The following is a 23326-nucleotide window of genomic DNA, read 5'->3' as shown; positions in this document are numbered from 1 at the left end:
TTTTAGAAAATAAAGAAGAAATGCGACTTTAATTGCTTGTAGCTAATATTTCAGCAAGCGGTATGTCAGGAATTCCACGCACACAAACACATTCATACTTGCATACACACAGATAAACAGACATGAGAATGAATATGCATCTACAAAAGTACATGTGCCGACACATGCATTCTTATTTGCCAGTTCTATGCTGCCATGAATAATAATGACCTCTGTTATTTTATCTGAACCCTTGAAAACTGACGTCCCTTTTCTCAGGCGTCAGTGTGGGAACTCCCTGTTTCTGGTCTTAGTACCTCATTTGGACTAAAGCTCAATCTAAGACACTTATTAGTCATTTTTACATTTTAAAAACAAGTGTTTCCAAAGATGGTCACACAGGAAGAGCTGTATCGTCTCTGACATCAGCAGCAAAAGTCTCATCCAGGATTCATTCACCTTGATTCATTTTAACCCCACCCCAACCTACGACCCCACAACTTAAATACAGTTAGAGTATAAAGTACCATGCTCATCGTCATCGTCCTTTTAAGTAACCTCCCTTCCCCCAGTCTCTGGAGCTCTGTTCTCTGAGCCCTGAGCACAGACTGCTGGGTAAGACATCTGAGTGACAGCCTGTAACTCTGGGAGCTTGTCTTAAAGTTCTTGTTCATCAGTGTTTACTGGAAATTGGGTTTGGCGCCACCAGGAGTTGGGTCGGGAGGAGGGCCACCGCCTTGGGCAAGTCTTACAAAGCTGTGGAGGAGAAAGAGAGGAGAGTTCAGCCCTCAACACATTTAGGGATCGTCCAAATGCCCACATCGTGACTTCAGCTGTACAGTAAATATAAATGTGATTGTCGACAAGTGTTCCTGCAGAATCAGGAAGGAGGCAAATTTGCATACAACACCATCATATGAAGTATTATCATTAACATTCATGAATATATTCCATTCATGATAACATCTTATATGTCAACCTGGTTCCAGACGTCCAGCTCACAACCCACATGTGTGATTTGTCCAGTGATTGAAATGAATGAATGAACAGAGGAAGACACCATTATCTACAGTAGGACTCCATGCTCATATGTCTCTAATGTCTCTATTAAATGCATTGCTTTATTTTTCTCTCACAAATACAAGTGTGGGTTTTTAGACAGATCCTGTTGATGGCACCGTTTTACCAGAAGATGGAGCCATACTCACATGTCCTTGATGTTGTCAACTTTAGCCTTGATATTTGCGAAGAACTTGTCCACTTGCTCCTGTGAACAACAGAAACGGCCCAAAATTCAATTCAATTCAAACAGAGTGCAAATTCCCCAAAATAAATGAAGGACTAATTAAAGTTATGATGAAAATAATGAAGTGACAGAGGTATCACCTGGCGTTGTCTGTAGAAAAGTGGCAGAGAAAAGAGAGCAATCACACCTGGAGGAGAAAGAAAAGTAGAGAAGTTAAAAATGATACAGAGACTCAGTGGGTTAACAGATTGCAGATTTCCAGCAGGTAATGTGTTCCTTACAGATGATGAACACAGTAAGGCCATTGCACAGGTCTCCCAGGAACGTCACGAGGTACATCAGGACCAGGAACTATAGGACCAAGAAAAACAGAAACAGAGACACGGCTGCAGAGAGTTAGTTTAACTCCCTTTGATGATCTGTCCAAAGATCAAGAAAACACTGCAGCCCTGCGACATGTGGTTCACATTCTTTCAGGAAGCAGTAAATCAAGCTCGTGTTCCTCATGTAACTGCAGCTGTGTCATACGGTCTCATACAACACTCAATAAAAAGATCCACACCGACTTCATTTACTTTTTGATGATGGAAAGTTGCTCCAAGTGTACGACTCCTAATATAGTTTTATATCAGGGGCTGGGTGTGTGGGGGATCCAGTGTTGCCCAGATATGGGAAACCCCCTGTCTCTGATGTAAAGAGACCCCAGGTCATCCCAGGCGTTTCTGTGCAGTGTCCAGTGGGTCATGGTACATACCGGACAGGTCAGGGGCCTGAGATTCAGGGGCTCAGTTACCTCACACTGACTCAACATTCACTGTGAACTGTCTGTCTGCTCAAAAACTGCTGCTGCTCATCAACACTGTGAATATATTACAGGTCAACTGCTGCAATATGATGTGCATATGGCATGGTATAAATATACATATATTTGGAATTGTATGTCAAATTCTACATCACATTTCAAATTTAACGACACATGTAATATTGGAATATCTTGATTTTACAGGTTGGTGACAACAGGATCCTTCAGACATTTCACATATGAGATATTGACCCTGCAAAGTTCAAAAATACTTTTTCCCAATATCGCTGCGTCCTATAAGTTTTTTCATGTAATTGAACTTAATTAATGATTGTTTGACATTTAAACTGTTTTTTAAATCATTTTGTCTGGCAAAGCACTTTAACTTTTTTAGTGCTATATAAAGTTTATTATTATCATTATTAATATGGACATGACTTTAATCTCATATATATATGAAAATATATATGCATATGTAGGAATGATGTCATCATGTCGTCAATATGAACTCAAAATTACATCATAGTGTTTTAACCTTACTACACAATAAGATTAGATAAACTCTACAGCTTATTTAGATTAACCAACCAACTGCCATCATTATGACATTACATTATTACAATATAAAAATGTTACCACTGCATGAATGGGGAACATACAGCATGTGCACATGTTTGCAAGTGTAGTAAGTAATTTTCACATTTAAACAGATCACATTGTTAAATGATACCCAGCATATTATACCAATGACTATATAGAATAGTATAGATTTACTACTTTATAACTTTAATAAGAGTATATTGCTATCTTGTTTACAAATGTACACATTCAATATAATGGTCGGCATCATGGCATTATGATAATTTGTACAATTTGCCATTAAATTGACTTCAAAATGCTACTGCTACAATTAATGGCTCCCTCTAAACCACCTTAATGCGATTGAAAATAAAATTGTGCAGTTGTTGTGTCATCACAAGTTATTTGACAATTACAGAACTGTAGGAATTAGATTATAGGGACCTAACATTAAGGATTGTCTAAAGGCAAACAAAACAAAAACATAAATAAAAAGAGTGAATGATGTTTGTACCAATTAAAATTCATTTAAAAAGATTTCTTCCCCCATGATTACTTTCCACATGATCACCCAAAATATGTTACTGAGACTGACAGGCAGTGATGTTGCCATTATTTATGAAAAGAGTCTTCAGCTCTGAGTTTGTGTACTGAGAGAGACGGTTGGCATGGCGATGATGGAGGGAGGAAGATGACAGATGATGGAGAGAAATACAAGAAAGCAGAGACAGACTGATGCTTGAGTTAATGAGGGGGAGAGGCTCTGGACGGAGGGAGGCAAATTTTTAAGGACAGATGATTAAGGGAGTAAACAAGTGCAGCCTCCACGCACAAACACACACTGACGCACACACTGGCGCACACACTGGCTTGGCTCACCTTGAGGGAGTCAAAAAGGTTTCCCACAAAAATGAGTCTCTTCAGAGTGTCAACAGCCGACAGCGTCATGACAATGGCTTTCTGCATATAGAGTTCAGCCTGTTCTCCACTGAAGCTGATGTCCAGGTCCAAGTACGACCTGGGAGAAAAACGAGACGACAAAGAGACAACACGAGAGGCTGAAAAAGATTGAAGTATTAACGATAAACACAGACATTTTTCTCCTGCCTCTCGGTAGAATTGATTTCACATTCTTCCTGCACTGTTTGACAAATAATGATGTTAAACGACACAGTGATTCATGATCATTGGCTGCAATCCTTCAAACCCAAAGACAAATCTCATCCTGTAGCTGCTTCAGTGTCCAAAGGTCAAAGAGCCAAAGCTGTTTTTAATTGTGCCGGGTCACCACCAGCTTTTTATACTCCCTTTAGTTAGTTCTGAAGTTGTCTAGTTATTATGGAGCGCAAAACAAAACAATGCATAAAAAGCCAAGCACAGACAGAGTGAAACAGCATGTTTCTTATGAGCCTTATTTAAACACTGATTTAATTGTATGAACTTCAACATAACCCCAGCTTTGCAAACAGAACCCCCCCCCCCCCCCACCAAATAATAACCATTATTACTGGACTAATAATAATTCACAATAGTACAATAAAGAATAACATCTGTCATTTATATAGTACTTTTTAAAACAGAGCTACAAAGTGGGGTGTATATATAAAAACAGAACTATCTCACAATGTTAAAGAAACTGAAAATAGAGATTCCTCAATCAGCCGCCTGATCCCGTTTCTGCACCACAATTGAAAGGGTTCTTCCCTTAAAATTTCATGGGAATCGATTTTGTAGTTTTTGTATAATCCTGCTAATTAACAAACACAGACAAAGCCTCTTTGGAGGTGATTAAACAAACCGACTCAAATGTTTTGAGCATTGATTTAACCTGGGGCAGAGAATCCATGTCTGATCTCATCAGGAAAAGCAAAGTCTGAGGTCTCTAACAGCAAAAGTCTCCAAGAACAGTGCATTTTGAAATGAGCTGGACTGAAAGAGGCCTTTGGCTGAATGAACTCAGGCACCTTGGTTTAGAAAAAAACATTTAATGGGGTAGATCCAAATGTGTTATGTCCTTTTTCTCCTCCCTGTCAGAAAAAGAAGTGTGCACTTTCCTACATAAAATCAAAACATCTTCATCTTACTTGAAGGGGTGATCTCCATGGCCCCACTTGAAGGCGTGGAGGACATGGTAGTAGATGCGCACTGAGATGGTGACGCACACGACAGCCAGGGAGGCTGTGGAGAATACGGTGATGATGCTGAGCTGGAACAGGGTCAGCAGGCCCACCACCAGCCCTGTCAACACAATGCCTGTTCGCTCTGTGTCCTTCCAGTAGATCAGGTCCATCACTGAAAGACAAGGAAGATAGGTGGAAGATGAAAGAGTGAGAGAAAGTCAGAAATGAAACACCCTTCCAAAAAAACAATTTTAATAACTGAATTTCAGTGGGAATGAATGAAATGCAGAGATAGAGGGTAGAGGCAGCATACTGAATTATTCACAGACTGAAGGCACAGGATCCATCACCACACTTAAGTAACAAGGATAACACTCTAGTAGAGTAGAAATCCGTTCAGTAGATTTTGCGTAATCCTGCTGTCAAACAAACCAACCAACAAACAAACAAACGGGCTGAAAACCTTTACTCCTAAACAGAGGTTAAAAAAAATCAATAATGAGTTGGGTCTGGAATTCAGGCATTCGGTTTTTCTAGCTGTGCACATCTGACAGCACTGTGAATCACTGCAAACTTCCAGGACCAGATGCAGCAACATCACACCTCAGCCTCCTCAGCTTCTGGAGGATGAGTGGCAGGAAGACGGGTTGAATAGGAAGTGGATGGGAGGCGAGATGTGGATCAGGGAAGGATTTCCAGCATTCAGCATGAGTACAGACACACAGCAGCTATGAGGACACGTCAGGCTCCCGCCCGGGCTAAATTTAGCCCTGGGATGAAAGAGGTGTAGGATAATTTAGACTCAGGCTTTTAACAGCACCTGTTGACAGACGTCAGACCCTCAACAGCCCCTTTTCCACACCCTGTTGGTTTCCCTCTCCCTCTGTCACCCAGCAACAGCTGCTGTGGAGACTGAGGCATCCATAGAGGCACGCTTAACTAGAGCGGATAAATTTAGTATATACAGTAGAATATTTATTTATATAGCTTGAATTCTTACAAAAATGTAATTTTTCTCTTTATACAACAATGAAAGAATGTATAGCAAGCAGCCAGTACAGTAGTTCTGTTGTCTGGTGATGGACAACCAAATCTGTGCATACAATTAATACCCATGATGCCCCTAGATGTGGTTTATTACCATAAACCACATGTAAAGATAGATGACATGACAGCTCCCCAAACGTGAAGCCAAACTTTCTTGATTGCCCTCTAGAGGCTGACTGGAGTATAGGCTGTAAATCCTGCCTCCTCTATATTACTGGATGGTACATGGACCAAACTAAAAAGATGGTCTCTGTCATTTTAGGAAGTACTTAACACACTGATGTTTGTTCACCAGTTCACGTTTCTGGTAAGTTTGGTTGTAATTAATTCTTTGATTTTGGGAGGAAGTGGATTGAAGTGGAGACGCGTCGTCCATCTTTACAGTCTATGATTCATGATGATGTCACTCTGGGACATGGTTACTCAGCACATGGAGTCAGGATAGGTGATTAATTTGATGGGAAAATGAAAGAACACTGGTGCTGGAAGGGACAAGGGGGGCGGGGGGTGTAGAAGCACACTTCTACATTCAGAGACATGGACAGTGTATTGAACTACAGACCTGCCCACACTCTGCATTCATCCTTTAGTCACACAGGATTTTCTAAACACAATGGGGTGGAGTTACAATGCAACAGCTCTGCAGGAGACATGTACTGCATTATTTTTTGCAAAGCTAAGCTAAGCAGCTGCTGGTGGTAGCTTTATTATTAAACATCGAGATACTAGAGTAGTTGTTTTTCTTCTCATCTTGTTTTTGGCAAGAATTATTTTTCAGTTTTTCTTTAAACTCCACACATATGATCATATTCAAATCCTAAATTGTTTTTTTCTCAAGTCAACAAGCAGCTAAAATGTTTGCAGTATTTCTGTAACACTTGTTTATTATTAGGTGTAATAAATATCATAGCATTTAGGTGCCCTCAGGGTCAACAAGATCTTTCTATCGCGACCTTTAGCTCAACTCGTTCTGCTGAATTAACATTACTTCAAGTGGACCTCATGTGCAGCAATTTTCATAGATACGTTGTATAGTAAATTACTCAAAAATGAGTGAAGTATTTGGCTCTAGTAAGGAGGCAGTTACTACTCGGCTAAAATGAACCAAAGGGGGAGCAGTGCATGAAGAAAACAATGATCCAATCAAGCAATGGACTGACCAGCCAATAAGGAAATAAATTACAGTTTCTCCCAACCATGACCCAATTTCAATATCCATTTCACTTGGCCCACGTCGTGTCAGATCATCCGGTGGTACTGGAGACAGAAATGTCAGAGAATCCAGCCAAGATATTACGCACAACAACAATAATCTGCAAACCGCATACCCCAACTTCAGACTTAGGCATCCTTTGAATGGCTGGTGCTAATTTAAATCAAGGCAACTGATACGGAGACCGGAGCTGACGGAAGCTGCCGTCTCCAGAGACCCTGCTTGTGAGAGTGATCAAAGAGAAAGTGAGAAATCCCGACAGCTTTGAACTTCTCTTTACTACAACAAAGGCACACATGCTGAAGAGTTTACTACTAAAGACTACAAGTGATTTCCAACTATTTACATTTAACTGTTCTGTGGTTTTTCTCTCCTCTCACCCATAGCACTTTGCATTAGCTGACTGTCATCAAATACTCAGACATCATCGACGTATGTGCACACTGCTGTCTCAAACTATCCTCTTTTATCCTAAAGCCCAGTGTCTCACCTTTACTGGCCATTTTGGTCGTTGCTCCAGTGTTGCCCCCTCACGCCCTCTTGTCCCTCTCTCTGTCCTGCTGTGCTCCCCTCGTCCCTCTGAGCTGTTTTTGGCCACCCCTGCTCACTCAGCAGTCCAAAGGCCTAAGAGCCCAAAATAATCTTGTTTGCAGCACCGCCCACCACGATTCAAGACCCCAAGAGCTTCACACATAAAGAGAGGATTCACGGCAAGCGCACAAAATTCTCAAAACCACTCGACCTTCACCCTGAAAGCAAACATTCACTCTTCAGCAGAATTAATACATCGGGTAGCTTTGAACTTAAAAAGTTATATAAGAGTTGAGTGCATATTTATGTCCCATCTGACAACTGAAACAGGAGAAGCAAGATTTATTTTCTGCTATGTCACCAAGGCAAATCGTTTGGAGCCACCAGCTACACGGATGGGAGAGAGGGGCTAGCAGGGTCTTAAGCCCCCCCCCCTGAAAAAAGCTGAGGCCCTCCCAAAGGAAATCTGTGATGAAAACTATATGCATCCAATAAAAATAGAATACATATATACATAACTGGGAATTTGTGTGTGAAGTTTGTATGTTGAACTCCCACAGATTGGTGTGAGGTTAATTGGAGACTTTAAATTGACTGGAGGTGTGAATGTGAGAATGAATAGTTGCTTGTCTCTGAATGCGATACGCTGGCAAACTGTCCAGGCTGTGCCCTGCCTCTTGAAACGCGACCCTCAAAAGGACAGGGGGTTTACATAATGGGTGGATGGAGTTATTACATAACTATATATCTTTCTTTTTTGCTTTTATTCTCATGATGATGACGTTGACCTTTGCTGCTTGTTCTGTGATCCCTTTGATTGGTTTGTTTGTATCATTTCATGTAAGACGTAAGCAGTCCTAGCAGTTTATAGTCTGCAGTTTTGACTGTGTGTGTTCTAGTGTGTTTAAACCAACTAGCAATAAGTTAAATAGGCCGAGCTGAGGGGTAACAGGCCGCTGTCCTTTATTTATAGAAAAAAAATGTTTTTCTATTGAAAATTAAACTAATTTTACTGTAAAACGTTCAAAGAGGAGCTGTTGCCTGTGAGTTGCAATTTAGTTTTTCAGATTTCTTCATCTGTTTGGAGATCTGAGGGCAAACAACTGAATGTTTTTTTTATCTGTAGATTTGGGACGAGACTAACTTGACCTGTTTACCTGGACAATAAGACATTAGCATGCAATTACCAGCTGAAATGCACGGATTTAGGTTAAAACAAAAAAAACATCAAGCAGGATTTAGTATCATTTAAAAAACTTTGATGCAAATGCTAAACTAATACACATGTTGCTCTAAGAAACCTGTTTCATTTGATAAGAGCTTTGGCTGTTTAAGAACTTTACTTGAGCAAGATAGCTTCTAAAACTTAAATTATAAGATTAAACTAAAATTATACTTCATAGATAAATAAAGAAGAAGTGTTTAATATAACCTAGTTATCAATTCCAGAAAAAACCATGATGTTCTAATAGAAGCATGCGTGCTATTTATTCAGGACACCCTAAACTCTGTCATCGGCTTTACCGCACATCCATCAACAGTCTGGGGGTTTACTGCCCCCCACCCTCACATCAACTAAAATAAGACTGAGCTCCACTCTGACTGAAAGTCCACTTAAAGTGCCATCAAGCTGGAAGATTTTATCTTTGTCTCACTCACTCCTTCAGTGTCAACAAAGTCCCATTACCCTGCATATAAAACTACACACACACACACACAAGAAAAGAGAGACAGGTGTGTGTCTGTAACTGTAACACACTCTGATATCAGCAGTGTGAGAGTGAGAGTTACTATGAGACAAAATGGACATGCAGCACTTCCGGGTTTAGGGTGGGATGAGTGGGGGGGGATGCATTTGTCTCCTTGCTCTTGAAGGTCCATCCTGAAATCTGATATTTTCTTTATTTAAAGTATTGATCAATGAGCTGAGCGAGAGGATCCCACTCAGCAATGAGCCACAGAAGGAGAAGGAGGTCAAAGGTAGAAGGACAGAGGAGAGGTGAGGAATGAAGAGAATGTAAAGATAACAGGGGGTGGGGGGGTGGGGGGGGGGGGGGGGGTCTTGTACCTGCTATATGGATGCATACTGTCAGGTCCTCTGATAGGTTAAGTGCTGAAAACCAGTGATCGCTGACCAGCTGTTCCTGAGAGTTTAGACTGACGGTGGCAGGAGGCGAGGACGCCGGGCTTCTGGGTCGTACAGATGTGAGCAGCTTGACTGAGATGGTTTCTCTAATGACGGGGGACTCGGGCTCAGGGGTCAGCGAGGCTGCTGCTGCTGCTGGGAAACAGAAAGTGATGTCACCATCATGATGACACCATCCCTACTGACTTGAACATTCTCAGCTTAAACAAAAACTTTGATATTAAATCAGAAGTGTTTAGACCAAAAAAAAGCTTTTTGTAGTTTAATAGACATTTCTTATATATTCCTTATTAGAAGCATTTCTTACAAAAAGGAATGAGCATTATTATTAATAATAGTATACTGTTTTTGTTTTTTATCAAATCTAAAATGTGTCATTTGAAGGTTTTGAGTACATTATTAAAAAGTGTTTTCTCTGTATTAAAAAGGTACAGACCTCAGAAAAACATGGCTGGGTATAATTTGTTACATCCTGCGTTATCTCATCAGAACACTTTTCCGTGTAAAGATAAAGTGAGGAATTCTAATTTCTTCCTCATACATGTAAGTATTTACATGTATCTATCTGAAGACACCTATCTATTTCTACATAGACAGATCATAAAATACATCTGATTAAAAAAAGTCCCACAGATTTTTGCCCACCATTACATTTCTTTCTTAATTATCCTCCACTACTTGCTTCCCATAATAATTTGTCATCATTTCTGTCTCAGTGCCACATCACATAAAGTGCAGCTATAGGAAAGATCATCATAAATCAGACTATGTAATCAGCTGTAGGCTGGATTGATGCTTACAGGTTGAGAAGAGGGAGGAATCATGAGGAGGGGAACATACTGGCACAAGATTTGTGGAATCATCAGCTCAGTTCCGAAGCATCCTCTGAAAATATTCTCAACCAGATGCCTCTCAGACTGATGAGCAAACTAACAAACTTGAGGGAGAGAACTTTAAATCTACAGGACTATGCAGCCCACTTGAAATGATGCATCACTTGTTAAGAAGCAAAGACACTCAGGTTTCTCTCACCGTCCAGTAGCTGTGTGGAACTCTGCTGCTGAGAATCCGTGTCCAGATTTTGGGGAGAGGGCTGAATTGTATTAGTCTCAGGTTGTCTGTCCTGCTCCCTTTCCATCCTTCCAGCTGCGCTCGCCATCCTCATCTCCTCTCTGCTTTCTGACACTTCCTCTTCCTCTTCTTCTTCCTCCTCTTGATTGAGGAAGACTTGAGGGTCCCAGTCTACATCGGGGGAGTCCAACAGTGTTTCCAAGGTGTCAGTGCGGATCAGAGTGATGCGGCTTCCCCGTGAGCCGGCCCTGCGCCGGTCGCGGTGGTGTCGCGAGGCTCCCACCGACTCGGCCTCTGCAATGGCGATGTAAGAGAAAGTCAGCTCGTTGGAGGTCTGACGCGGCGTGCCCCAGATGGACGGGGATGAAGCCAGTCCCTCCTCATCATCTGGATCTCCGTCTTCATCATCCTCGTCTTCAGACCACTCCCTGGCTGTTTGCAGCTCGTACATCTCCGACTCGTACATTTCCGACTCCTCGTTTCCGCCTGAATGGAAACAAGACAGAGAAAGATGGGGGAGTAAATCAACAAAAGTGTAAACACTGGGTAGGGAAGCAAATCACAACACTTAGCGATTCATTTAATTATAGAAACTTACAGTGGGCATATTAGTTCTGTGTGGTACAAAGAGTGGGATTTTGATTTTAATAAATAAATAAGTCAGTTGGAAGCAGCCGAGTGTGTCATTTGATGTCTGGGAGAAAAAGGTGTGTGACATCTAAAGAGGAAACCCTCTTTGATTTGTGCACAAACAATAACCGCTTCCTCTCAAACCTGTGGATCTTCATATCAAAAGGAGTTAAATGACAGAGGACAGTGTTCGGCTGAATTCATTTCAAAGACGGTTTGAAATCAAAGATGTGTCATAAAGCATTTAAGGACTCTCTTGTATTTGAAGTGTTTTGTGAGCGTGTGTTCATACCATCGGTGCACGGAGGCGTCGAGTCTGGAGTGGACGCCACAGAGCCATATTCCTCTGGAAGAAAAGAACATTGTATTTGAATCTGCTCATAAACCTGCGGCAGCCAAACAAACAAAGTGTGTTATTGCTGCTTCCACTTGAAACAAACTCATTCCTCCCACTGTCTCACATTCATCTAAATAGAGGGACTCAAAACATTCAAAGTAAATGATGAATGAGACAAACTCAACAAACACTTGAGCATCTTATTCAGAGTCATTTTGAAACTGGGCTTTATGTGAATGAATACATCACAGAAAACTGTAGAAATATTGTCAATGACCCAAATCAGCCAATGTTACACCTCAATACAAAACACTGTTACATACCAATAACTAGAAAAGTCCTCATCCCTCTGCCAAGGCCCAGCAGTCCCCTTATGAAACCACATCTAAATTCACTGGATCTAGATTTTCCTTCTGATCTGAACCAAATTGTACACACTCTTAAATACCCATCTCCTAAATATGCCGGATTTTCTTTCATCTAATTCCAGGAATTATTCCCTGAGAAAATGCTGAAAATGCCCAATCTTCCAATTTCACCAAGAGTGATAAAGAATTCCCGGATCTGCCACTTTATTCAGATCTGCACCAACATTAAATGGAAGCTTCCTTGGCCCATGTCCCATCCTTTCAATACGTCTTGTTGAAATCCGTTCTGTTGTTTTTGTGTAATCTTGTTTACAACCATTGTTTTCACTACGAAGCTATTCCTTCGTGGTGAAAACTAACACTGCAGTACCTTGTTCAGATTCATTCAAAAAGTTATAACAGTGAACTGAGCTTTATGTGATTGAATAACTCACAGAAAACTGTAGAAACTGTATCACTGTATTTCATGCTGAAAATATTGTCAATAACCCAAATCAAGAAATGTTACACCTCGAAACAAAATAACAATACATGCCAATAAACATAAAACTTGTATTTTATAGTAATATATATGGTATATATAATATACTACAGAAGTTTAGTATATCAACTACAGATCACAGGAACAGGACATGTTTAGTTGCACACTTTAGGTCAGTGACTCTCCATCCAGAGCCAAAGTGGCAGCAGTAAAGGCCTACACTACATGAGATAGCCAAATGATATTAGCTAATGCATCAACCCAGGCTGAGCAATGAATGCAGCATTATCTCTACTGTATATAAATATGAACACATGCAAATACTCATATCACTGCCATTCAAATGTAGAGAATATCAGGCGAATGTTGAGGCAGAAAGATGAAATGAAACACAAGCATGAAAGAATAACAGAAGCCTCGAGGTTGGAATAACTTGCATCGTAGAAATGCCTGCTCGCACAAATCCACGGAAACATCTGCAAATCATCAACGAGCCGGTGTGATGATTCTGCATCTGTCCGTTCAGCCATGTGTTTATTAAAGGCTGAGGCAGGGGAGAGGGATGGAGAGGAGGCAGGAAGAGGCGAGAGGGGGGGTGGGCTAGCAGCAGTTAGCAAGGAAATATGATATGAGCTGGAACATGCATGACGCTGGTGTAGTGAGAGAAACCAATGCAGACCTCTCGCACAGTAGCTAACAGCAGGGAGAGAAATATAAAAAAGCAGACTCACGGCAGTGGGAGAATCCTAAAACCTGGCCCATACTCCATCAAGGCATAGCTGGGCCCATCCAGTCTGGAAGACCCCCCCCTCCCTCCACTGCTGCCGGCAATCAAACCCTGTGGATGCACACACTCCCTCCCTCTCTCTCTCCTCCTCCTCCCTCTGTTTCTTGGTCGTCTGTTGAGCAGCCTCCTCCTCTCTCTCTCTCCTGCCCTCCGCTCTGTCACTCAGCAGCCCCACCCTGCCTCGCTCCAGCATCCTCCCTCCTCCTCTTCCTCTTCCTCTTCCTCTTCAGCTGCTTGTGCGTTGTGACTGCAGGAGCGGTGGTGGTGGTACTGTACGCTACAGCGAGAGAGAGAGAAGCATGAGTGTGTACCCAGTGTCTGTCTGAGCCGGTTGTCATCGCCCATTCATGGTTTATCTTTGTCTGTCTCCCTCATCGTGTGATTTCATCTCTGGCTCGTGTAGCCTCAGGCTGTAAGAAAAGCAGTTATGTCATTAATAATGTATAATGTATATAAACACTAGTATATGCGTACATACATATGGTCAATCGTTACCAGAATGTGAGGTTTGTCAGCTTTAATATCTTTTAGATTTACAAATCATTCTCCAAATTCCTATTGAATAAATCTTAGTAATAATCATAACATTATAAAAATAATAATAATACATATTACAATTAATATCAAATTCATTATTAGATTGATGATAAAAGTCTCAACTAAAAGCTTTTTTATCACAGGAAGTGAGGCCTGTTACATCTTATGGTCACGTCTGTATATTTACTGTTGTGATGTGTGTAATGTGAAGGGTTTTATTATTGTCAATGTGCAGATTATGTGGTTTGTTCACCAGTTTATAAAACCAAAATAAAATACTCAAAAACAAAAGGAAGTGAGTCCTGTGCAGCAGTGAAACATAGGGGGCAGCAGTGTTCATCTGTAAAACTGATGCTGCTCCACTGGTAAATGATGTAAATTCACTGCCTCACAGTTTTATGATTCTACCGACCATTCAAGTGTCCACACTTATAAAACAAATATAATATAAAAGATATAAAAAAAAACATGAATACACATATTTTTGGCGTTTACTCTGTAAAATAAAAGTTTTTATTGCCAAACATTAACGCTGATACAGATACGTCTGTAAAAGGTTATATTGGCCAACTGAAAAAATCAATCTGGCTCTTTTTTTGGCACTGGCTTTTTCTAGAATTAATTAAAAGGAACGAAAAAACATACAACGGGGCCTCTGTTTTCACCATACCTGTAAAATGTTGCCTCTTCCTGTCAAGTACGTACATTTTTTAACTAAATTTGAAGGTTTTCAGAGTTGGAGCAGGTGTTACATGTTGTGGACATTTTTTTTTTACAGTGTTGCATAATAACTAACTTTGATGCTGTATTGATGCCATTAGGAAAACAACAAATCTGCCATGTTGGAAGGAATGACTGAGTATATGGGGTTCTGTTAGGAATTATATAGGTCTATTTATAGATTTCACTACACATACAAATGTTTAAAGAGAGACAGACTCTACCCGTCATCTGGTCACTGTATCAAATGTAATCTCATGATAAATCAAGAGTGTCTTCGGGAGGATGCACTTCCTGTGTCAGGCATTTTTTTGTGTACCAGGATAAATAAAAGGTAAACAACATGCTTCACGTGAAACTATTCTGACAGAGACCATCATCAGCTGATAAAAGGTTTACTCCCAACTATAACTGGATGGGAACCAACTTAGTATAACACATATAGTCTTTAACACTTTTAAATCACAGTAGCTGCATGTCAACCAGGTCAGCGGCTCCAAATACACAGAAGTTAATGAGATAAAGACACGACACGCTGGGACCACAGGGGATCGAGAGTCACTGAACCAGTACAAGGTTTGAGTCAGTGTGTCGACACATGACACAACTATTAACTCAGAGAATTTACTTTTTATTCCTTCTTTTATCTGTTCAATTTAAGCTTGCTTTTATGTTTGATTTTCTTATATATATTTTTTTTTATTAAGTCGATATGTGCATTTAAATTTTGCCCCTTTTATTTTTATTATTTATTTTTCAAATGCAAAAGGAGGCACTTTTCAATTTTCATGTTGTTGTAAGGTGCAATAGTCTGACAAGTATTAAAGCCACTTAAAGGGAAGATAATGTTGATATCGAGAATAAGGTCATAATTTTACAAGAATAACGTGATAAATCAGGCTACAAGTCATGGTAGAGGGGGAATATCAGTGACACATTATCATAAGTATCAGGACTTTGGAAATATTGTAGAAGAACTGTGTTTTTTCAGAAAGACACACAGCCACACAGACTTGGAGGAAATATTTGGACAAGGTTGTCTGTGAGGTTATTGTTGGTGATATTGTGCTGTGTAAGGGGTTTTGTGGTTTTTCAAGAAACAATGACATTGGTAATCAAAGGTTTGGATCCAGATATATATCCGTCTATATAGACTCCACTGACTGTGAGATCCCTCTGTGTCTGTGTTGTGTAGAGCGTAGTGCTCATAATCCGTGTGCAGAGAAAGGACATGCAGGCTGCCTTAAAGGCCAGGTGATTATCCAGCAGTGTAGCACAGACAGAGGGACAATCAGAAAGAGAGAGGCGGGGGGGGGGGGGGGGGGGGGGGGGGGGGTAAATCTACAGAAATAGATGGACCAATAGAAGAGCAGGGCTGATACAGGAGGGCAACTACAGAGAAGGAGGGAGACACGTAATCAGAGAGTTAGACAGAGAAAGACGTCTTATCCTCTTATTCTCAAAAACAGGACAGAGGACGGATTCTCTGACTCCACAAGCAGGCTGAGGGAGGCAAAATGGCTCTGATCATATTCAACAGAAAAACAAGTTTAAAGTTTTTTTCTTTAACAGGTTCATTTTAAGTGTAAGTTATCTTTGTTTACCTGCTGGAGTGACACGGCTTAGCTGCTGCGCTGGACCTGCTGAGGAAAACGCAGGGCCGGAGGAGGGGCACCAGGACGAGACGGGAGGCTGCCAGGTCGAGCAGGAAGCTTGAGCACAGGCTCCGCGGGGTGATGAGGACGGCCAGGCGGGCGAGCAATGTGGAGGTGCCCTCCTTCCTCCGTCATCTGGTCAAAGAGACCGAGAAGATGGTCACCTTCTTCTTCAAAGGAGGGACCAGGGAGGCAGGGTCTGGGGAGGAGGACAGTCTGGACGAGGAGGACTTCATGCCGAGCCCGTACCTGGACCGTCCCATCCTGGAGAAGCATGTGTCGGAGGGGGGGTCGCAGTCTGGGATGAACTACGCTATGGCGAGCATGCAGGGCTGGAGGGCTCAGATGGAGGACGCACACACCTGCATGCCCCAGCTGAAGGGGGAGCTGAAAGAGTGGGGGTACTTTGCTGTTTTTGACGGACATGCAGGGAGCACCGTGGCACAGTACTGCTCGAGGAACCTGCTGGATCACATCCTGGCAACAGGTACAGTACAAGAAGTGACCAATGAGATCAGTGTAATTAATATGTAGCACTGAGCGTTCTTTTAGTTATTGGTTGTGAGGGAATCACATCTACTTCTTAAATACATTCACTGTAAGTCACTTTGGACCGAATCATCAAATGAAAGAATTAAATGAAAGGCAGACAATGTTTTAACAATAAAAAATGTATGTTGTGCTGCTAATAAGATTTTGATGTACTATACTCAAAATGAAACAAATAATGATTGACTATAATGAATTTATGTAAAAAGATGGCTCTGCTTTAAGAACAGAAACAGACTTGACACATGAACAAGTCTGATTACGAAGTGATTCACAAAGTGATTAAGAAGGTTCAGAGGTCAAACGGGGCGGGATCAGAACAGATCGTAGCTGCTGACGTTCAGTCAGACGTCAGGTTTCACACTTGACGTCTTGAGGAGTGAACTGAATCCGCCCGTCCATTATCTACACTGCTCGTCCTGCTTAAGGGTTGTGGGGAGCCAATCCCTGGTTGTCATTTGGCGAGAGGAAGAGTACACCCTGGACAGAGACAGAATTGAATTCAGATAAATATAAAAAAGAAAATCAACAATCACAAGTTCATGAAAAGCTTGAATAAACTCTTGATACAGCTGCTAATCAGACACTATTTGTGTTTCTTAGATAAATACATTTTAACTGTGGGTACTGTTGGGTTTCTCTATAATATAATGAGATCTCAACCTTTCTACGCTATTTAAAGTGCCATGAAACATTGTGTGTTTGGTGCTTTGCAAATAAGAATGAATTGAAATTGAACTGAACAAATTCAGCTCAAGTTTCTTACTGCAGTTCATAAAATCAGAAGCACGTGTCGGCCGTGTTACTGAACTGAGCCACAGTTAATCCAACATCTTTGCAGTGTTGGTTTCAGTGCTCTGACCCCAGCACAACACCCCTAGATTATATTTCATGTACTTTGACAACTAAACCAACATGGCGGCGCCAGAAACTACAGTATGTGTGTAAAATCTGTCTTAAAACCAAATGCCGCCCCCCATGTTCCACAGGTGGGGTTAAAGCAAGCGAGGACCCTGAGCAGGTGAAGGAGGGGATCCGTGAGGGCTTCCTGGACATCGATCGCCACATGCAAAAACTGACTCGCAAGGACAACTGGGAGCGAAGCGGCTCCACTGCGGCGGCCGTCATGATCTCACCACGTTACATTTACTTTATCAACTGTGGGGACTCGCGAACTCTGCTCTGCCGCAACGGCCGGGTGGTCTTCTACACGGAGGACCACAAGCCGTTCAATCCCAGGGAAAAGGAGCGCATCCAGAACGCCGGAGGCTCGGTGACCCTGCAGAGGGTCAATGGCTCGCTGGCCGTTTCCAGGGCACTGGGGGACTTTGACTTCAAGGAGGTGGACTGGAGGCCGCAGACTGAGCAGCTCGTGTCGCCGGAGCCGGAGGTGTACGAGCTAGAGAGGACGCCTGAAGACGAGTTCCTAATTCTGGCATGTGACGGCGTGTGGGACGCCATCGGCAATGAGGAATTGTGTGCCTTTGTGCGCAGCCGTCTGCAGGTGTGCGATGACCTGAGAGAGATTTGTACCCAAGTCATTGACCTCTGCCTTTACAAGGTGAGACATGGGCCACGGAACACTAATAACATAAGGTGCATGAATAAGAATTAATCAGGAAGAAAAACAACAAACGGATAGATACATTCAAACCCCATGTGGTTAATGATTTTACAAATAGAGAAACATTCACTCAGATTTGTTTTTTCAACGTTGCACCAGGAAAAAAGGAAAAGACTGAAAACAAACTGGAAAACTGGGCAAATGGTTGAGGAATAAAACAAAATCTGACAGAAACATGATTTACCACAGTTCCCTCAGCATAAAGGCAACTAAATGAGTTTCATTATTACCATTAGTTGGCGTGGATATAAATTCTAGATCCAATTCTAAACTTCTGTTCCCTTTCCCGTAAATAGTTTTACACAAAATGATTTTGAAGACTGAATTATTAGATGTCATCTCTAAACAACAACACAGAATAGAAGGAATATCTCAAAGAAGTCTAACCATAGCTCTGACGCCAACAGTTTTCAATACTTATTAATAAAGACACAATAAAGCTGCTAACAAAAAAGTAGCAAATTTATTGGATGAATCAATTAATCGTTGATACAATCAGGTTCCAAAAACATGTACCAACTTTTTAAACGTGAAGATTTCCAGCTTTTCTCTGTCCAAACAATATGAATAATAAATGTTTTGGGTTGAAATGAGCGATTTAAAGCTGTCACCTTTTCAATCAATTAAGACAATAATCAGTAAATTGTCAATAATGAGGGCAAATATTTAGGGACGATCCCAACTACTAATCATAACAAAGGTGGTGAAAGCAGGGGGAAAATATATTAAATATCTAAATTGTATCTTCAGATTAATACAGAAACAAATAGAAAACCCCCCTGTGAATACACTTAAATATTTTAAACCGAACTCTGATTCTTATTTCTCACAACAAGCACAGATTACTGTCCAGTCAATTTAAATTGAGCTACATAATTCCTGTGCACGTGTGTTTATGTCTTAGCTCAGCAGAACTCCCTCCGTTTTCTCCAGACTCAGCACATTGAACTGTGCTGTAGGGCACAGGGTCACAGCAGGTGGGTTCATGAATGGGAAGCTTTACATTAAGGAGGGAGTGTAGAGGGCTGGGTCTCAGTGAGGAGGAATTACACTGAGGTTGTTATGCAAGTAGATCTCTCCTGTCTTCTTAAGGCTTGTTAGGAATGGTCTGTCTATAAATAAGTGTATTAAAGCATCCAAGGTCACGGGGTGTGAGGGAGGTGCAGCTACACATGGCTCGGATTAGGACTGAGTGTGCGCTCAACCCACTGCAGCTCAGAGGTGTTATCCTGGCTGCTATATATTTCACCTAAAAGGCTTAAAGCACCTGCTGAAAGACTTCATGTCCCAGTACATGATGAACATCTCTGTTTGCATCTCGGATGTTATGACCAATGGACGGATGGTTGAAACACTGCAGTGACCCCGGCCAGTGCTGTATTTTTAAGGCTTATGCTGATATTGATATTTGGAAGGGTAAAACTAAATAAAACAGTAAATAAGAGCAGGTTAACTTTAAAATTGAAATTCTTTGCTACTTCTCTCTGACATAAACAGTCAGGTACACTTACTAACCATGTGAAAAGATAATGATTATGTGGCTGAACCTCACAGGTGCAATTTCCCAAAGCCACAGTCTGAACTAATGTCTTTATAAATTTGGACATTCATAATCTTCTATAAATACTTCACTTTGACGTCAGAGGAGATTATTACGTCGTACAAACTCTGTTTATATTTATCAGCATCATAATAATAATAATAATAATAATAATAATAATAAGTGGAGCATCTTTCTTAAAAGATAAAAAGTGCTTCACAAGAAGATACAAATAAAACAACAATAAAATTAAATAAATATTAAACAAAAGATTTAATTTAATTTAATTTAGGGTAAAAGAAAGATATCAAAACTCACAAACATTTAAAGAAGGGATTTAAAAGTACCAGATGCAGCACTACTGATTTCAGCTGGTAGTCATTCCAAAGTTTGGGGGCTAATGGCGGAGTCATGGGGAGTCAATCCTTGATATACACAGTTATACTGATTTAACATAGAAGTAGCATTTTAATGTAATAAATGGTTGGGTGCAGAAAATGTAAACTTTTTATATTTAAATATATATGATGTGCAATTTATACCCTCATTACATAAAGAAAAGTAAGGGTAGTGAAGTGAGGGAACAAGTTAAATATTTGCCTCTGAGGTGTAGTACAGTAAAGGTCTACAGCAGCATAAAATGGAAAAACAAAAAAAACAAAAAAATACTCTCACTACTTTCTATTAAAAGCTGTAGGACTGACGATCCTGTGTCTCCCTCCTCAGGGCAGCTTGGACAACATCAGCATCATCATCATCTGTTTCCCCGGCACCCCCCAGGTGTCACAAGAGGCACTGAAGCAGGAGGCGGCGCTGGAGCAACAGATCGATGTGAAAGTGGGAGGTGAGTTATTTCAAACCTCCAGCACAAAACACACTAACCCTCTGTTATCTCCCTATACTTATATATTGTTATGACTATCTCCCTTCACAGAAATTATCCAGATGATGAGGTCCAGAGATGAGGACCCTGACCTTCTTTATGTGATCAAATTCCTGGCTGCGGAGGAGATGCCAGGACTTCCACCAGGAGGCGGCATCACCAGCAAGTGAGTCTGATCCATCACCCCCTAAATAATACACAGATGATTTATCATGGATAAATAAAGGGGAACCCTTTGTAATGTGCTACCACTGATTCTTTCTTTGCAGACGAGAATGTATTATCGCTGCGTATCAGAAACATATCATGACTGTTAGAGCCCAGGAGCCTATGGTAAGACACACTTCATAGTTCATAAAACATACTTTTTAAACATACATTCTACCTCTTGTTATATCCGCCTCAAACATGAAGTTATATGAAGAAAGCGCAGCAGTTTTGATAACGGCTACATTGCGTCTTGTTGTCTTGTGATATTTCAGGACATCGAAGGATCGGAGGAGGACTCAAGCTAAAGCCGTTACCGTGAAAACAGACTCATCCCCGACTTCACCATCTCCCCGGAGAACAGTTTAGACACTGTGTTCATTTTAGATGAGCAGTAAGCAAATGAAAAGTCTTCACGTAATATATTCTCTTTGAGTTTTGCTTTCTGGTGAATTAAAGTAAAATTTAAGTGAAAAACCTGCTGTTGTTGTATTTGATAATATTTGACTCTTGCAGAAAGACACTGATGGATATTTATGACATACTTCTGCATGAGGCAGCTCATTGACATTACTGTGTGATACTGTACACAACATGCAAACACCAAAATAGAATTACAAAAATAACTTGGACTTCATGTGAATCATAGTCTCATGATGGAACTCAGGGTCTCTCAGTAAATATTTAGTTTGCACGACGCTGCCAAGGAGCAAAGGTGACCTGGACGACAATGACGTGTTATTAAAACATGAACGTTTGCCACGAGAGAAAAAAGTCAGAGGAAGAGACAGGGAGGGGGTACTAAGGGAAGAGTTATTCCCAGGAATTAGCACAGACAGCTCATTAAACGTGCACTTTAGAGTGGACGTGTGACGTGCTGCATCGCCATGTGAGTTAAACGCTGTTCCCCTGCAGATCTCTTCAGCCTGATAAAGCCCACTGATACGTTTGTCCCACGATTATTAATTTAAAATGATAGATAGATCTTGTATATAAAAGGAATCCATCACCAGTGTTACTTTTTTCATGAATCTTTCTGTTTTCAACATTAGGTTTTTGATATTTAGAGCCACTTATTTTGAATATAAAATACGAGTTGTTGAGATGTATAGTGGCTCCTCTGTTGATTCATTTCACAAGTATAACAGTAACTGAGATTAAGTTTATCATCATTAAAAAATACGTAGATGTTTTTTTTGTAAATAATTTCAGTTCTTGATTCAGCTGGTTTTCTTTTGTTTTCTCATGAAATAGATAAATTGTGTTTTTTCTTAAAAGGCAATAGCTCACAAACTTGATCTCTCTTCTTTTTGGCCACGTCTCAAAATTTAAAGGCTCTCTTTAAATCTGCACGTTTGTATTTGAATGCAAGAGTCTGCACCAAAATATGACTTAAATGCAAACTTCAAAAACGCACAAGCAAACACATCACTGTCAATACAGTCTAAAGTCGAAACATGAGGGTCTTTAGGGTGCTCTCGTCATGGGTTCTTCAGAATGTGTTGCCAGTGTATGGTGAGGCTCAGCACCTCTGTATTAACTCCCTGAGCAGAGCTTTTATTGGACAGTGTCCTTCTCACCTCGACGAGTCAGATCACTCAAATATTGAACAGAGACAGCGCTGCTCTGTAAACGCTTGTGGACCAAGTCAAAGAAGAAGTGGAGACGGAAAAGAAGAAGAAAAAAGGACAAGCGGCGAATACAAGAAAAAGTAAGTCTGTCTTTGGGAGGAATTTAGATGAGCAAGCAACCTGTCCTAAACTAAAAACTGCTGTCGGTGGAAAACCTTTTAAAACCTGCAAACCTTTTATAGGAACTTTAGTAACAGGAATATCTTTGTTTTGGTTGATTGATGGAGGCATTTCTGGCATTTTCGTCTGATGTTTTGTGAGTCTAATGTGCTGACACATCCAAATCCAGACTTTGACTTAATTTAAGTGCTGCACCGACATGGTCTTTTTTACAGGAGCCTAATACAAAGAAAGTAATCATTATGAAATTATAAAGAAATATAAAAACACACACTAGAGGCCGACTGATATATTTGCCGATGCGAGCCTTTTACAGACATATCAGAGATGATAACTTTTATTATTCAGATAAACAATGAAGAAAAGAAATGCATATGAGGATTCTAAAACAAGTTGCTATAAGAGATGCATAAGTCTGACATGGTGTGGATGAAGTCTACGTTAACCAGCAGGACTTTATACTGCATTTAATCTTTTAAAAAGGTTGATTATTGATGTGTATTTGATATTTCTGTCTATTTGC

At 40.8% G+C, this 23326-nt stretch overlaps 2 protein-coding genes across 4 annotated transcripts; one reads left to right on the top strand and one right to left on the bottom strand.

Annotated features, from left to right (window-relative positions):
• On the bottom strand, positions 1-17273 carry rtn2a (reticulon 2a). 3 transcript variants are annotated; one of them, XM_034604906.1, is made up of 11 exons: positions 16199-17273; positions 13282-13747; positions 11657-11710; positions 10696-11220; positions 9586-9795; positions 4691-4898; positions 3486-3624; positions 1507-1576; positions 1366-1412; positions 1188-1246; positions 1-735 (listed from the first exon to the last, which is right to left on the bottom strand). In XM_034604906.1, exons 2-11 carry the CDS (start codon positions 13310-13312, stop codon positions 660-662), a joined length of 1419 nt encoding a protein of 472 aa, XP_034460797.1. In that variant the 5' UTR covers positions 13313-13747; positions 16199-17273; the 3' UTR covers positions 1-659. The 3 variants fall into 3 exon arrangements, with proteins under 3 accessions (XP_034460797.1, XP_034460798.1, XP_034460799.1); XM_034604907.1 differs by lacking the exon at positions 16199-17273 and having other exon boundaries at positions 9586-9792; positions 13282-13444; XM_034604908.1 differs by lacking the exons at positions 9586-9795; positions 10696-11220; positions 11657-11710; positions 13282-13747; positions 16199-17273 and adding an exon at positions 7477-7692.
• On the top strand, positions 15989-21529 carry ppm1na (protein phosphatase, Mg2+/Mn2+ dependent, 1Na (putative)). Its single transcript, XM_034604909.1, has 7 exons — positions 15989-16736; positions 17788-18359; positions 20689-20806; positions 20897-21011; positions 21115-21178; positions 21328-21348; positions 21380-21529. The coding sequence occupies exons 1-7, from the start codon at positions 16331-16333 to the stop codon at positions 21419-21421; spliced, it is 1338 nt and encodes a 445-aa protein (XP_034460800.1). The 5' UTR covers positions 15989-16330; the 3' UTR covers positions 21422-21529.
• Positions 21530-23326: the final 1797 nt, after the last annotated feature.

The sequence above is a fragment of the Hippoglossus hippoglossus genome, chromosome 13, assembly GCF_009819705.1.
Source record: "Hippoglossus hippoglossus isolate fHipHip1 chromosome 13, fHipHip1.pri, whole genome shotgun sequence".
In the NCBI taxonomy this organism is placed as follows: domain Eukaryota; kingdom Metazoa; phylum Chordata; class Actinopteri; order Pleuronectiformes; family Pleuronectidae; genus Hippoglossus; species Hippoglossus hippoglossus.
Note: the sequence above shows the minus strand (reverse complement) of the source record. Positions and strands in the feature narration are given on the sequence as shown.